The sequence below is a fragment of the Neoarius graeffei genome, chromosome 14 (assembly GCF_027579695.1).
Source record: "Neoarius graeffei isolate fNeoGra1 chromosome 14, fNeoGra1.pri, whole genome shotgun sequence".
Taxonomy (NCBI): Eukaryota; Metazoa; Chordata; class Actinopteri; order Siluriformes; family Ariidae; genus Neoarius; species Neoarius graeffei.
Window position 1 is genome coordinate 8,097,806 of NC_083582.1, and position 17,287 is coordinate 8,115,092.

The following is a 17,287-nucleotide window of genomic DNA, read 5'->3' on the forward strand; positions in this document are numbered from 1 at the left end:
TAAAATATTGAAATGAGAGAGTAGCCTTTCTAAACTAGCTAACAATGGATCAAAGGGAAGATTTCACAGCCTGACTTGACAAACGATTGATTCCACAGTCTTGCCCTTGGAAAACAGGGTCTTGCCATCAAGATAAGAAGAAATAACTGTGGCTAAAACCCAGAAATCCTAAGACATTCTGAAACAGCAAGTTTGAGGTACAAAATAATCTCACACTAGTTAGACTAGTCTTAAAATTTTTAGTTAGTTAGCAAGCTAGCTTTACTGATATGTGTGCTGCAAAGTTGGATCTCCTTGGACTGTTGACAAGTTGACAAGGTCACAGTAGGTCAGGTCAGTTCAGCCTGGTTTACTGTAAAACAAATACAGAAATAAAATAAAAGTGGAATGACCTTCCCATTGAGGTCAGAAGTGCCGACTCCCTGACCACCTTCAGCAGCAGACTGAAGACTTACCTCTTCAGGCTACACCTCTCCCCTGCATCCCTGCTCACTGTGTAACTGCGTTTCAGTCTTGAACAACCCAGGCTGTGTATTGTCTAGCCTGGGGTTAGCCGTTTGAGTTCTCTACTTTATATGGTTGGTTTGTTTCCGTGGCTGTTTGAGTGTTGGTACTTCAACAGGATATTACACTAAGTAATGTTTCTTGTTCATTTGGCACTAGAACTTTCTTGTCTAGAAGTTCGTGTACCTGACTTTTACACTCATTATATGTCGCTCTGGATAAGTGCATCTGCTAAATGCTATTTAATAACAGAAATGAAAGTGAAAACAGAAAGTTGATTATTTTCCCATAACAGCAAGTAGTTATGCTATATAACCAAAAGTATGTGCACCCCTGACCATCACACCCAACACACAGATGTATAGAATGTCTTTGTGTGCTGTAGCTTTACAGTTTCCCTTCACGCCCAAACTTGTTCCAGCATGACAGTGCTCCCATGCACAAAGCAAACTCCATGAAGACATGGTGTGTTAAGGTTGGAGTGGAACAACTCGAGAGTCCTGACTGAACTCAACCCCACTGAACAGCTTTGGGATAAACTGGAACACTGACTGCACCCCAGGCCTCCTCGTTCAACATCAGTGTCTGATCTCACTAACACCCCCTGCCACACCCCAAAATCTAGTGGAAAGCCTTCCCAGAAGACTTGAGCTTATTATACCAGCAAACACAGGGGAATAAATCTGGAATGGGACGTTCAACTAGGACATTGAAGTGATGGTCAGGAGTGCACATACTTTTGGTGATATAGTGTATATTTCAACAATTACAATGTTTCATGTATTAATGAATAATGCGTCTTATTTTTTTCACGGTCCGGTTTCCATCAAATCCTGCGCTCTGATTGGCTGGCGAGCAGGTCCGTATCCTACAATACGGACCCCAGTTACGGACCCCGGTTATGGACCTCTGGTGACTCGCTCGTTCACAACAACAACAAACATAGTAGCATTTTTTGTCAACATTTTTTTTTATAAGATTTATTTATAAAATTATCAAAAATCTTATAAATTTTTGCCAGCATTTCTCAGGAGAATAGCATTAATTTTACAGCATGGATAGCGATAACGACAGTGTTCACAGCGAAAGCGAGTTTTACTACCCTGAGGAAGAAGAAATAAAAGAAAACATTTCAGGAGAAAGCTAAAAACCTGTAACTTGCTAACACCGAGCAAAAACATGGCTGAATCCTGAATGACTCAATTTTGTATAAAATAGGGGACTACATAGATGGCAAAATGTAGTTTTTTTTCCTGCCATGGAAGTGCACTTGTATACCGAGGAGGAAGCAATTTGCATTACAGCCGTGAATGAGGATTCAAAATGGCGAATCGACTCGGCTGGGCTCGGCTTTCCCTTTCAGGCGCTCTCGTTTTCTGTTAGAATTTGGTAAACAAAAAAAATATTATTTACCAGCTTAACACTCAGGTCGCCGACCCCCACAGGGGACTTTTAGGACTGTTAGTAAACACACATCTAAAGTTCCGTGAGTTTTTGTGCAAGAAACATTCAAGTAACACCACTAGAAACCTTGAATCTTCTAGTTTTCAAATATATATATATATATATATATATATATATATATATATATATATATATATTTAAAACAAACTTTACCTTTAGCACTTTGTAAAGTGAATAAAAACAAATCTTATGAATTTCAGTACTTCAGCCAGCAACAGCCTCTTAACGACACACCCATCAGCTATTCACATGTTAAGCGCATGGAACATCAGTGTTGTCATTCGCTCATTATGTAGCAAGGGGAGGTGAGAACACGCCCCGTTTCACCAGTATAAACAAGTGCACATGTTCACTTGTTTCCATACCAACTGAGAAACTTTGAGGAATGGCCAATGCAAGGAAGATGTCTCACTAGCGGTTGTTGTCATGCTTTTTCAGTTAGCGTATAGGGAGAACTACATTACATTACATTTACCAGACACTTTTATCCAAAGTGACTTACAATTGAGAAAAACAATCAAGCTTCATTAAAACATAAGAAATCAGAGTAAGAAGAAGAGAGTGCATGTTAAATGGTTAGTGGGTTGTTAGGATAGGAGGTGCTCTTTGAAGAGAAAGAACTACCGTACAACCCCGATTCCAAAAAAGTTGGGACAAAGTACAAATTGTAAATAAAAACGGAATGCAATAATTTACAAATCTCAAAAACTGATATTGTATTCACAATAGAACATAGACAACATATCAAATGTCGAAAGTGAGACATTTTGAAATTTTATGCCAAATATTGGCTCAATTGAAATTTCATGACAGCAACACACCTCAAAAAAGTTGGGACAGGGGCAATAAGAGGCTGGAAAAGTTAAAGGTACAAAAAAGGAACAGCTGGAGGACCAAATTGCAACTCATTAGGTCAATTGGCAATAGGTCATTAACATGACTGGGTATAAAAAGAGCATCTTGGAGTGGCAGCGGCTCTCAGAAGTAAAGCTGGGAAGAGGATCACCAATCCCCCTAATTCTGCGCCGACAAATAGTGGAGCGATATCAGAAAGGAGTTCGACAGTGTAAAATTGCAAAGAGTTTGAACATATCATCATCTACAGTGCATAATGTCATCAAAAGATTCAGAGAATCTGGAAGAATCTCTGTGCGTAAGGGTCAAGGCCAGAAAACCATACTGGGTGCCCGTGATCTTCGGGCCCTTAGACGGCACTGCATCACATACAGGCATGCTTCTGTATTGGAAATCACAAAATGGGCTCAGGAATATTTCCAGAGAACATTATCTGTGAACACAATTCACCGTGCCATCCGCCATTGCCAGCTAAAACTCTATAGTTCAAAGAAGAAGCCGTATCTAAACATGATCCAGAAGCGCAGACGTCTTCTCTGGGCCAAGGCTCATTTAAAATGGACTGTGGAAAAGTGGAAAACTGTTCTGTGGTCAGACGAATCAAAATTTGAAGTTCTTTATGGAAATCAGGGACGCCGTGTCATTCGGAATAAAGAGGAGAAGGACGACCCAAGTTGTTATCGGCGCTCAGTTCAGAAGCCTGCATCTCTGATGGTATGGGGTTGCATTAGTGCGTGTGGCATGGGCAGCTTACACATCTGGAAAGACACCATCAATGCTGAAAGGTATATCCAGGTTCTAGAGCAACATATGCTCCCATCCAGACGACGTCTCTTTCAGGGAAGACCTTGCATTTTCCAACATGACAATGCCAAACCACATACTGCATCAATTACAGCATCATGGCTGCATAGAAGAAGGGTCCGGGTACTGAACTGGCCAGCCTGCAGTCCAGATCTTTCACCCATAGAAAACATTTGGCGCATCATAAAACGGAATATACGACAAAAAAGACCTAAGACAGTTGAGCAACTAGAATCTTACATTAGACAAGAATGGGTTAACATTCCTATCCCTAAACTTGAGCAACTTGTCTCCTCAGTCCCCAGACGTTTACAGACTGTTGTAAAGAGAAAAGGGGATGTCTCACAGTGGTCAACATGGCCTTGTCCCAACTTTTTTGAGATGTGTTGTTGTCATGAAATTTAAAATCACCTAATTTTTCTCTTTAAATGATACATTTTCTCAGTTTAAACATTTGATATGTCATCTATGTTCTATTCTGAATAAAATATGGAATTTTGAAACTTCCACATCATTGCATTCTGTTTTTATTTACAATTTGTACTTTGTCCCAACTTTTTTGGAATCGGGGTTGTAGTTGATCGAAATGTGCTGTGTTATTTTCAAGTTTTGAAAACATTTTTCTGTCGCCAAACTATGTTTCACTGATTTACTGATTACTGATTTACAGTAATTAGTTACCTAAGTCAGCATCCCCTACATAGTCATAGTTTATCTTCATTGCTAACTTTAGATTTATTATAGTCCGTGCATAGATCTATGCATAAGATTATGAAATGTAGCTTTGGCTTTTAGGGCTTCTTTTCTTTGCAGTAACTTTCCAAGCAGAGAGGTGTGGAGGCAGGGAGGTACAGGGTCCAGGGCCAGGGTCTTTGACAAATGGACTATTGACAGCGACAGGGAGGAGGGGAGATTACAGGTGAATTACACCTGCCTCATCAATATTCATTTCAAAGGGCAACTGACTTTGGAGAAAAGATAGATAGTCTGAAGTTTCTACAATTAGTATTGAAACTACAGAACATTTCTGAATGCTGTTCTTACTTTTATGTAGCCAACACCTATGTTTACAAGGTTCAGACTTCAAAAGTCTTGTGCAGATATATTTATAGTGTGTTTTTTTTACAAGGTTTGAAGACTCTGAAAATATTTTTTTGTAAGGTTGTTTGCACTTAATTTAAATAAAAACAAATTTCATTACATTCACTTTACTCTCATATTATTATTGCTGATGGTGTCCAGAATATAACCATGTGTGTCACTTTTGCATGGATGTTTTTAGTTAGATGAAATACTTAAAAATGTCAAGGTTTGTCAGACTGCCACAGAGTGTCTGACAGGCCCAGGACCTCAGAGTGTTAAGGTCGGTCTGTATGGTGAAATACTGTGACCTCGGCCTTGAAATGTCTGGTGAAATGTAACTGAATTGTCTTGGCCAGCCCTAAGGGTCCCATCTGCATCCCATCATTGCTGAGGAGTGTGCTCCCATCACCCAGTCAAGCATCCAGCCAGAGCAGGTCATGATATATTTTTTACCATACTAACATGCCATTGTTGTGTGTTATGCCTGATGTAAAGACTCTCGTCTCTGCGAGCCTACCACACAGATTTAATACTTGTCATTTTTAGGGCATACCTAACAACGTGTTTTCTTTCTCTCTCTCTCTCCCCCCCAATCTGTCCCTCTGAGTTACATGTTGATCCTGGGATTGAGATGCTGGCCTCTTCTGCCCCTAGGACCTGCTTGATCCATCCTGGTGCCCTGTGTCTGGTCGGAGTTTTATCGCACCGCTCCTGTGAAGGACGGCCCCATGAGGACAGTTGAGGGTTATACCTGTTAAAACTGTTAGTATTATAGGCAGGCTGTCTGTTGTTGCCTAAATGAGGATGGGTTCCCTTTTGAGTCTGGTTCCTCTCGAGGTTTCTTCCTCATGTCGTCTGAGGGAGTTTTTCCTTGCCACCGTCGCCACAGGCTTGCTCATTGGGGATAGATTAGGGATAAAATTAGCTCATGTTTTAAGTCATTCAAATTCTGTAAAGCTGCTTTGCGACAATGTTTATTGTTAAAAGCGTAATACAAATAAACTTGATTTGATTTGATTTGATTTGAATACTGACCTTGGCCCAGAGGTCCTCGGTCAGTACTTTCAAGACCTTGGTCACGGTATTTCACGATACGGACCTCCCCGCTGGTAAATAACACACACACACACACACACACACATATATATACATACATATATATATATATATATATATATATATATATATATATATATATATATATATATATATATATATATATATATATATATATATCCAAACTCAATATACACCTTTTTCTACTCTGTGCAGTTGTGTTCTCTGACCGTGTGTTTTTATTGATAAATAGCCATAAATCAATAAAAGCTCCTTCTGGAACAGAGACCAGTTTATACACAAGAGGCTTGTGGATGATCTTTTTATTTTTTACACACTGTAATTACTGCCGTCACGCTCCACACTGCACTCTTTTCTCTGTTTCTTATCTTGTTTTCCAGATATAAAGGACAAACAGAGTGACGCTGCAGAAACACTCTCGCACACACACTCGTGAAGAAATCTCCAGCTTCATTTTTTAAAATTGTCCCTGTTATAGTTAAACACAGATATATTTATTCAACTGGATAGAGGAACACTGCAGATATCAGTGTCCTGTTTACACCATTATTATCTCAGCATCTTCTCACTACCATCTTATAATCTTCTCACCATGAATATCTTAGCATCTGCTCATAACCCACATCTCTCCATCTTCTCAACGTCATCCCAGAATCTTCTCACCATAAACATCCCAGCATCTTCTCATTTCCATCTCAGAATCTTCTCATTATAAACATCTGAGGATCTTCTCACCACCACCATCTCAGAATCTCCATCCATCCATCCATCCATCCATCCATCCATCCATCCATCCATCCATAACTGCTTATCCTGTGCAGGGTTATAGGCAAGCTAGAGCCTATCCCAGCTGACTTATGGGTGAGAGGCGGGGTACACCCTGGACAAGTCACCAGATCATCGCAGGGCTGAGACAGAGACAAACAACCATTCACACTCGCATTCACACCTACGGTCATTTTAGAGCCACGAATTAGCCTAACCTGCATGTCTTTGGACTGTGGGGGAAACTGGAGCACCCAGAGGAAACCAACACAGACATGGGGAGAACATGCAAACTCTACACAGAAAGGCTCCTGTTGGCCACTGGGCTCAAACCCAGAGCCTTCTTGCTGTGAGACAACAGTGCAAACCACCACACCACCGTGCCACCCCATTTCACAATCTTCTCACCATAAACATGTCAGCACCTTCTCACCACCATCTCAGAATCTTCCCATCATATAAATCTCAGCATCTTCTCACCACCATTTCAGCATCTTCTCACCATGAACATTTCAGCATCAGCTTATCACCCACATTTTTCCATCTTCTCAGCATATTCTCACCACCCTCACAGAATGTTCTCACCATAAATGCCTCAGCATCTTCTTACCACCATCTTAGAATCTTCTCACCATGAACATCTCAGCATCTGCTCATCACCCATATCTCTCCATCTTTTTTTACCATCATCGTGACATCTACTCACTTCCATCTCAGAATTTTCTCACCATAAACATCTCAGCACCACCACCATCTCAGCATCTTTTGGTTCTATCTCAAAGCTTCTCATCATGAACATCTCAACATCTTCTCATCACCCTCATCTCTCCATCTTCTCACCACCATCTTGGCATCTTCTCATCTTCCTCCTTTATTCCTTCCTGTATTCCTCCTTTTATTTTCCTTCTCTTTATCCTCCTCCATTTCCTCCTTATTTTTATTAAAGGAGATACGCAGAACCATGCCTTCACTTTTTGTTTATAAATGCTTTGAGACCTCAAGAATGGCATAGGAATAGTTTTAAGCGTTAACAATACATCTAATATAGTAATTTTTATGATTAAAGTGATTTATATAGGTAGCGGTCTGAGTGAATGACCTCACAGCAGGAAGTCTATCGGTCTCATCGCCATTTCTGTTATACTAAAACACAGAGCTGACTGCAACTTCGACCATCCATTTTGAGCTAATTTATCACCATGCCACGTACTGTAGATGTGTTGCTGGTGGGTGCAGTAACATGACAGAAGGTGGATTTATGTTGCATTCATGGCCCAAGAATGTTCAAACTGCAAAGATTTGGATGCATTTTGTGAGAAATTCATGGATTGGGCGGCTATGAAGTGGTCTTTCCTTTGCTCTGCACATTTTACTGAAGACTCGTATGAAACCTCTGATCTGTTGAAGAGTGTTGGCTATAAGCCCGTATTGAAAAAGGGTGCAGTATCAACAATTAAATGAAAAGAAAACTACAAGAAAAGGAAAGTAAGTTCAGTTGCACGAGTTCTCTTGGTGTGTGAGCTGAGCAGTAATGGCAGAGTACTCAGTATGGAGAAAATGGAGAATGAGTGGACCAGTCGTCACATTTCTCTGCTGGATATGCTTTTTAAATTTGTTTTTCCCGCTGGATATGCTTGCCTCAGCAGCAATAGCTCGCCCTTATGTGGAAGAAGGGAATGAATGAAGAACTGAACAAAGAACTGAAAGTCAGATTGTTTCAAAACAATTGGCCACAAGATCAGCCTTCAAGAAGCGAGAACACAGACAAGAACAAGATGCGACTCTCATTTCACACTCATCTCATCTCATCTCATTATCTGTAGCCGCTTTATCCTTCTACAGGGTCGCAGGCAAGCTGGAGCCTATCCAAGCTGACTACAGGCGAAAGGCGGGGTACACCCTGGACAAGTCGCCAGGTCATCACAGGGCTGACACATAGACACAGACAACCATTCACACTCACATTCACACCTACGGTCAATTTAGAGTCACCAGTTAACCTAACCTGCATGTCTTTGGACTGTGGGGGAAACCGGAGCACCCGGAGGAAACCCACGCGAACACGGGGGGAACATGCAAACTCCGCACAGAAAGGCCCTCGCCGGCCACAGGGCTCGAACCTGGACCTTCTTGCTGTGAGGCGACAGCGCTAACCACTACACCACCGTGCCGTCCTCATTTCACACTCATAACAAAAAAAAACAACAACACTCATTGTTTACCTGCATTTAGATTAATACATATAACTTGTATTGTGGGGCGGCACGGTGGTGTAGTGGTTAGCGCTGTCGCCTCACAGCAAGAAGGTCCTGGGTTCGAGCCCCGGGGCCGGCGAGGGCCTTTCTGTGCGGAGTTTGCATGTTCTCCCCGTGTCCGCGTGGGTTTCCTCCGGGTGCTCCGGTTTCCCCCACAGTCCAAAGACATGCAGGTTAGGTTAACTGGTGACTCTAAATTGACCGTAGGTGTGAATGTGAGTGTGAATGGTTGTCTGTGTCTATGTGTCAGCCCTGTGATGACCTGGCGACTTGTCCAGGGTGTACCCCGCCTTTCGCCCGTAGTCAGCTGGGATAGGCTCCAGCTTGCCTGCGACCCTGTAGAAGGATAAAGCGGCTAGAGATAATGAATGAATGAACTTGTATTGTGTGTTTAAGTTACCGGTATAAGATTATTTAATTTGCTTCAGAATGTGATTGTCTCAGTTCATATGGTTATTTAATTAGCCTTTTATGTTTTATCAGTGAAAATGCATGCATGTACAGTACATTGCGCAAGTTATAGCACCTATCCTGTTTTAATGAGAGTCACATGAGACTGTCAGTTCAATTCCATCCATTTCTCTAGACGGCTTTGCTCTCTGGTTTTATATCTTAAGTGGGGGCCTCTGTGGCCGACGTGTTACTATTGGATTCACTTTCCGATAGTTCGAACTGATACGGTTCTACGTGTATAGCAGTAGCATGTACAGACGTTCCAATTTCAGGACTATCACAGTCAGATGTATTACTATCTGAGGAATCTGAAGAATCTCCAATAAGGCCGAATGAAGAGGCCATTGCAACCACTCTCGCCTGCCGAGTCTGGCTTTGGTCTATAGCACCGGTTACCGCTGTGACGTCACCTACTCAGGGCTGGCTGGCTCAGTGGGGCAGCTTAAATGCCAAATTTGCGGTCGATTTTAACTCTCAAAAAAAAATTATATATATGTATTATTCCCAATTATGCAGCATACAGTGGTGCTTGAAAGTTTGTGAACCCTTTAGAATTTTCTATATTTCTGCATAAATATGATCTAAAACAAAATCAGATTTTCACACAAGTCCTAGAAGTAGATAAAGCGAACCCACTTAAACAAATGAGACAAAAATATTATACTTGGTCATTTATTTATTGAGGAAAATGATCCAGTATTACATATCTGTGAGGGGCAAAAGTATGTGAACCTCTAGGATTAGCAGTTAAGTTGAAGGTGAAATTCGAGTCAGGTGTTTTCAATCAATGGGATGACAATCAGGTGTGAGTGGGCACCCTGTTTTATTTAAAGAACAGGGATCTATCAAAGTCTATCAAGTGTATCATGGCAGTGTATCATGGCACGAACAAAGGAGATTTCTGAGGACCTCAGAAAAAGTGTTGTTGATGCTCATCAGGCTGGAAAAGGTTACAGAACCATCTCTAAAGAGTTTGACTCCACCAGTCCACAGTCAGACAGATTGTGTACAAATGGAGGAAATTCAAGACTATTGTTACCCTCCCCAAGAGTGGTCGACCAACAAAGATCACTCCAAGAGCAAGACGTGTAATAGTCGGCGAGGTCACAAAGGATCCCAGGGTAATGTCTAAGTAACTGAAGGCCTCTCTCACATTGGCTAATGTTAATGTTCATGAATCCACCATCAGAAGAACACTGAACAACAATGGTGTGCATGGCAGGATTGCAAGGAGAAAGCCACTGCTCTCCAAAAAGAACATGAGCAAACTGCAGATGAGCAGCAAAGATCACGTGGACAAGCCAGAAGGCTATTGGAAAAATGTTTTGTGGATGGATGAAACCAAAATAGAACTTTTTGGTTTAAATGAGAAGCGTTATGTTTGGAGAAAGGAAAACACTGCATTCCAGCATAAGAACCTTATCCCATCTGTGAAACATGGTGGTGGTGGTATTATGGTTTGGGCCTGTTTTGCTGCATCTGAGCCAGGACGGCTTGCCATCATTGATGGAACAATGAATTCTGAATTATACCAGCGAATTCTAAAGGAAAATGTCAGGACATCTGTCCATGAACTGAGTCTCAAGAGAAGGTGGGTCATGCAGCAAGACAACGACCCTAAGCACACAAGTCGTTCTACCAAAGAATGGTTAAAGAAGAATAAAGTTAATGTTTAGGAATGGCCAAGTCAAAGTCCTGACCAATCGAAATGTTGTGGAAGGACCCGAAGCGAGCAGTTCATGTGAGGAAACCTGCCAACATCCCAGAGTTGAAGCTGTTCTGTATGGAGGAACGGGCTAAAATTACTCCAAGTCGGTGTGCAGGACTGATCAACAGTTACCGCAAATGTTTAGTTGCAGTTATTGCTGCACAAGGGGGTCACACCAGATACTGAAAGCAAAGGTTCACATACTTTTGCCACTCACAGATATGTAATATTGGATCATTTTCCTCAATAAATAAATGACCAAGTATAATATTTTTGTCTCATTTGTTTAACTGGGTTCTCTTTATCTACTTTTAGGACTTGTGTGAAAATCTGATGATGTTTTAGGTCATATTTATGCAGAAATATAGAAAATTCTAAAGGGTTCACAAACTTTCAAGCACCACTATACAAGAGTCAAGGATGGAGCTATTATCCACTCAGAAATAGTGTTGTTTTTGGCGGCCTGTTTTAATTTTAGTTTTAGTCTAGTCTTTGTATCAAGCTGTCATTTTAGTTTTTATTAGTTTTAGTCACGTCCATACCCTTTTTAGTCTAGTCAAGTTTTAGTCGACAAAAAGTCTGAGCATTTTAGTCTTATTTTAGTCCGAGTTATCCATGAGTATTTTCGTTTAGTTTTAGTCAACGGAAATTGATATCATTTTAGTCTAATTTCAGTCAATGAAAATTGTATTTTTCTTCCTTTTTAGTAATGCAATTCTATTTAATCTAGTCAATATAATACAAGTAGCTAATAGTACAAAGAAAACCAGAATTTCCTTTCAGTCATAGCCATTTCACAATGTAAAAAAGGTTCTTATTGTCACCGTATAAACTCAAAAGTACTGTACATTCATTCCAGACATGGCACACACTCTGATTTGAATGTATAACATATTTAATTTACCAATGAAACACACCAAGTACACACACATTTAAATAAAATATCACATGAAAATGTAAAAAAAAAAAAAAACCAAGGTGCCTGAATGGTTGGGCTATAAGTAAAAAAGTGCAAAAACAATAAAATGGAAAAAAAAAGTGTGTGACTTGTGCTGCATGTAAGCTTAAGCAGACTTTGTATCATAAAAACTATTGAACGATTTAACACCATTTTGTGCCTTGTGGAGATAAAATGGGATGGTAAAGAAGCATTTGTTGACAAAATGGATCAGACTGAACCTAATAACCAGCAGTCTCAACAGCATCAACGTAAACGGTAACCACCTGGATGTGTTATTTAAAGACTACTTGATACAAACAGCAGCAACAACAAAAGAAAAAAAAAACTATCCAGTATACATTACTCCATGGCTATATTTATGACATAAGATTTTCTTTTTACTGGTGCATGGCACAGATAGGGCGTCTCTTGCAATAAAACCCACATTAGTCAAACTGTGAGGTGTGTGTGTGCACGCGCATGTAGTGCAGTACACACATGCTTCTTGCATGTCTGTTCAGGCCAGACATTATACTACTTAGGCTTGTTTACTTTGAGGAAAGCACTTCTTTCCAAAATGGCCCTAGCCCTGTTCCTGCGGCCACAAGAGAGGTAACCAGTTACACTAAAGACCCTCTCTGTAAATGCCTGAGAGGCTGGCATCGCCAGGAGGTCCAAGGCCAGAGGTTTCAGTGTTGGAAATGAAGTAGAACACTGAGTTAACCAATACTCGATGCCAGATTCCTCACCCTCAGCACTAGTAGCAGCAGCATAGTGGAACTCGGACAGTCCCTCTTTATATTTCAAAATCTCCTGTCTAATATTTGTTGTCTTGGCTGTCTTGGGCCTCGATGGACGACTGGCACTGAAGAACTTAAATCTGCGCCGTTTTGCAGGGGTTGCCCCTGGCGCCTCTGCACTCTCATTGGTATCTTGCTCATCATCGGTCAACTGCTCTTCTTGGACTTGCAGTCTCTGTGGCACAAGATGAGCTATGTAGTTCTCTGCCTTTCTGACAAGATTCTGTAATTCGTTGTCATCATTTTCCAGAAGGGTTTCAGCTACACAAGGGTCCACAAGGCAAGCTGCAGCAGGAAGTGGTGAGAAGTTGTCAGCTGCTATGTCAAGAAACACACTAAAGCGCCTGTCCATGCTAGAAAGCATCTTATGAGCCAGAGTAGCAGCATCTTTGTAGGTTCTTCCGTGATCAAGCAAGAACTCTGACAGGTGGTTTTTGAGATCCATGAGTGCTGGTACAACAAGGGAAAGTGATTGAGTGTCACTTTCAAGTGACTTGGTGTGCTCCGCAAATAGAAGAAGAAGGTCTCTCAGCATCCCAATGTTCTGCCACTCACTGGGCTGCAGGCTGTCCCAGCCCATGGACTCAGCCACAGCTGAAACATGTTCCTTGACTTCAAGGCAGCGTGAAATCATAGCAAAGCAACTTGACCACCTGGTGGGACAATCTTTCATCAGAACGAGTGCACACTTCTGCAGCAGTTGCTCTGTGGCGACAGAGGACTTCCTGAACTTGTTCACCAAGTGCCTCACTTTCTCCAACAGCCTTCGGATTGGGGTTCCTTCTGGACCATGTTCACAACCAGCTGAATCGTGTGAACTACACACGGGGTCCTCTCTATGGCTCCATAATCATTATCTACATGGAAATATATATATATATATATATATATATATATATATATATATATATATATATATAAATAAAAGCTTTTTAAACATTTTAGCCCTTACATTATTGAACTGTAGTTCTAATAGTTAATGTCATATGAACTTATTTAGTTTTTATGTATATGTATTAAATTGTGACCAGTTTCACAAATACTTAATGAAAAGCATTATTTTTAATCTTTCAACTTTCTATAGCATTACTTTTTATTCATTAATAAAGATATGACTAGTTACATAAATATTGAATGAATTAATGGTTTCATACACATACTGACCTGTAATCTTCCCCTTCTTGCTGCTCATCGTCATCACTGGCATTGTCGGGCTCTGCATCTGAGTCCTCTTCAGAAGTTGTGGCAACTTCTGCATGTGTGTGGAATGAAGCCACCATGTTGCTGCCATTGTCAGTGATTGTTGTGAGGACCTTCTCTCTGGGTAGCCCCCACTCTTCCATTGACTCCTCTACAAGTGTACTAATCGACTCTGCGGTGTGAGGATGAACCATCTCCTTCAGGTTCAGGCGTTTGTGTTCAGCTTTGTTGTTCTCAGGGTTGAAGTAACAGGCGCTCACTCCCAGAAAGGATGCGGTAAGTCCCTTTTTGGTCCAAATATCCAACCCTATAGTTATTCTGCGTGCTGTGGCAAGGTTTTGTTTGATTTTGTCTTTCTCTTCTTTGTAAATTTTTTCGATCAAGTTTAAAATTTTATGTCTTTTTGGCACTTTGAACTTTTTGTCCATTTTTGTCATCATAGTGACAAACTCCTCATCTTCAACAATTCGTGCTGGGAGTCCTGTGCGGCCTATCCACTGCGCTATCCCTTCTTCCTTGGTATGTTGCTCTGGAGAGTTGTCGCTGTATCTCCTTGTGGCAAAGAAATCTTGAGCACTAGTTGGTTTGTCAATCTTCTTGGGCTGGACATGTTTCATTGATGTCCTTTCTGGAATCTAGCACAGGAATAGATACAGTGTCAGGACAGAGGCAAGCCCCTGGAAAATCTGTTGTACTAAGTGGCATAAATCATTACTATTTGATATTCCCCTCAATGACTAACTATTGGTTGTGATTTGGCTATGTTTATTTTCAGCTATGATTGTTTTAGAAAAAAAATAGGCATGACAAGACCATAAGGCATGACATTCAAAATATGCATAGTGCTCTTAATCATTCACCAACATCCTTTCCACAAAACGTAATTAGTTCTAGAATTTGGCATATTTAATTTAACTCCACACTGACCATACGGTAGGTTGATCACCTAAATAGTAGTACAGATCTGTTTCAATTTTACTCTTAAAAGAAGTGAAACAGGATAGGCTACACGAGAGCAAGTTTTTTTCTTGCCTGTTCCGTTTTCAGGCTTGTTATTGACTTGCATGATTAAACACAGCAAAAAGAACAAAAACACTGCCTATCCTTGTACACGTGTATGGAGATTTTTTTTAAGTAGGCTATTAACATCTCATCTCATCTCATCTCATTATCTCTAGCCGCTTTATCCTTCTACAGGGTCGCAGGCAAGCTGGAGCCTATCCCAGCTGACTATGGGCGAAAGGCGGGGTATACCCTGGACAAGTCGCCAGGTCATCACAGGGCTGACACAGACACAGACAACCATTCACACTCACATTCACACCTACGGTCAATTTAGAGTCACCAGTTAACCTAACCTGCATGTCTTTGGACTGTGGGGGAAACCGGAGCACCCGGAGGAAACCCACGCGGACACGGGGAGAACATGCAAACTCCACACAGAAAGGCCCTCGCCAGCCCCGGGGCTCGAACCCAGGACCTTCTTGCTGTGAGGCGACAGCGCTAACCACTACACCACCGTGCCGCCGGCTATTAACATTTTTAAAAAAATACAAGGCCACGAGATGCAGAGCCTCAAACACATCCCTAAAACCAGTAGCTCGGTCGTAATGAAAGCTTGGAAGCATAGACCGCCGCGATGCATTCAAGATCACTCTAGACGAATATTACAAATGACCTGTTCTCTGTTTGCTAACCATCTAAACTGCCTTCATACCAAACGCTTCGTACCTTCAAAGTTTGAGCATTTATCCACCAACGCCATGTTATCAGACAGGATTTTTGCAAAGATCGCTAAGTATCCATGCATAAGTAATATTATTTCTCCAAGGCGCCCCACATCTCTAGCCCACAACGTAACGCGAACAAGTTAACACGTTGCCCGAGTTACATTACGTCGTGGAGCTAGATATATTTCATTTTGGAGAAATAATATTGAATACGCATGGACACTCAGGCATCTAAGAAATGTGATTCTGATAAGATAGTAGATAAAGGGGAGACTATCGAGTTGTAGATAGAGGCATTAGCAAGCTACAGCCTACCTTAGACGAGTAGCAAACAGGCAGTGTGTTAACTTGTAAAGCTAATGTCTAAATTTAGCCAATACCTTACATTAACCTTTAGGGTAGACATTATCCATCCCGAAGAAAATAACGGATTCTTGTGAAACATACAAACAAACAAGCATAGGCTACGCTTTCTTAAATAGTTTAGAGAGTAATGTGTTCGTGGCTTACCTGAATTTCATTGTGGAATGCTTTTAGATGTCTTTTTAAATTCGTAGTGTTTTTTCCAACGATTTTGTGACCGCATTTCTGCCCGTCTTTGTCTACCACACATTCGGTCTTGTTCTCCACTTCACTGTGCAGAAAGTTTGCCCAAATGTCTTCTCTTCTCTTTCGTCCAAAGATCCCCGGCTGGATGGCCATCTCTGCATAGTTTTAAATAATGCCGCGAGGGGGATGAGTAAACCTGTGTCTGCAGTCCCTAACTACACAAGCACGCCTACAGCAAAAAATAATAACGCGCCTAAAAGAGATGAAATAACGTCTCATTTCATTTTTGTCAACAAAAACTAAGAGACATTTTAGCAACATTTTTATTTCTTAAGCCACATTTCGTCTCGTTTTTATTCGTCATCTATATTGCATTATATATTTAATTATAGTTATCGTCACAAGACCAACATTTACGTCTAGTCTCGTCTCGTTTTTGTCACATGACAAAGGTTCGTTGACGACAATATTTAGTCAAAATTTTCGTTGACGAAAGCAACACTACTCAGAAATGTATTTAAAAATAAAGGTTCTGCATATCTCCGTTATTACCAGTTTTTCCTTCTTTCGTCTTTCCTCCCTCTTCCTCATTCTTCTCCTCTTCCTCCCGCTTTATCAATCTTTCCACCTTTTGTGAGCAGAACATTGGAGATAGGACAGGAGAACATGTTCATGGGGATGCGATAATCATCAGCATGTGTGATGCTAAACTTATGCCAGCATTTCACTCTGTGTGTGTGTGTGTGTGTGTTTCAGTGTCTTCGAGTCAAGTTAAATCTTGTAGCTTTGATTCATTTAGATTCAGCAACATTGTTGGTGGTGAAAGAAGGAATGCGTGGTGTTGAAAGAGACGATTGTGACTCCAACATGTTCACACATATACCACGAAGAATGGAACAATCTGCAAGAATCCTGAGAGAAACGTGTTCACTTCATGATTCACTTTCTCACCTGAGAGAAACAGAACTACAGCACAGGAGAGCGTTTAGAAAGAAAAATAATTTAAAATAAAATAACAGCTCACTGATCACACTGTTCTGAGACTGTCCTAGTGGGTGTGGTCTAATATTCTAATGAACACGCTTGATTGACAGCAGGGC

General features: G+C 41.0%; 1 protein-coding gene across 1 annotated transcript; it reads right to left on the reverse strand.

Annotated features, from left to right (window-relative positions):
• Window positions 1–329: 329 nt before the first annotated feature.
• On the reverse strand, window positions 330–16,869 carry LOC132898661 (uncharacterized). Its single transcript, XM_060940376.1, has 5 exons — window positions 16,740–16,869; window positions 16,149–16,342; window positions 13,873–14,543; window positions 5,752–5,816; window positions 330–352 (listed from the first exon to the last, which is right to left on the reverse strand). The coding sequence occupies exons 1-5, from the start codon at window positions 16,831–16,833 to the stop codon at window positions 330–332; spliced, it is 1,047 nt and encodes a 348-aa protein (XP_060796359.1). The 5' UTR covers window positions 16,834–16,869.
• Window positions 16,870–17,287: the final 418 nt, after the last annotated feature.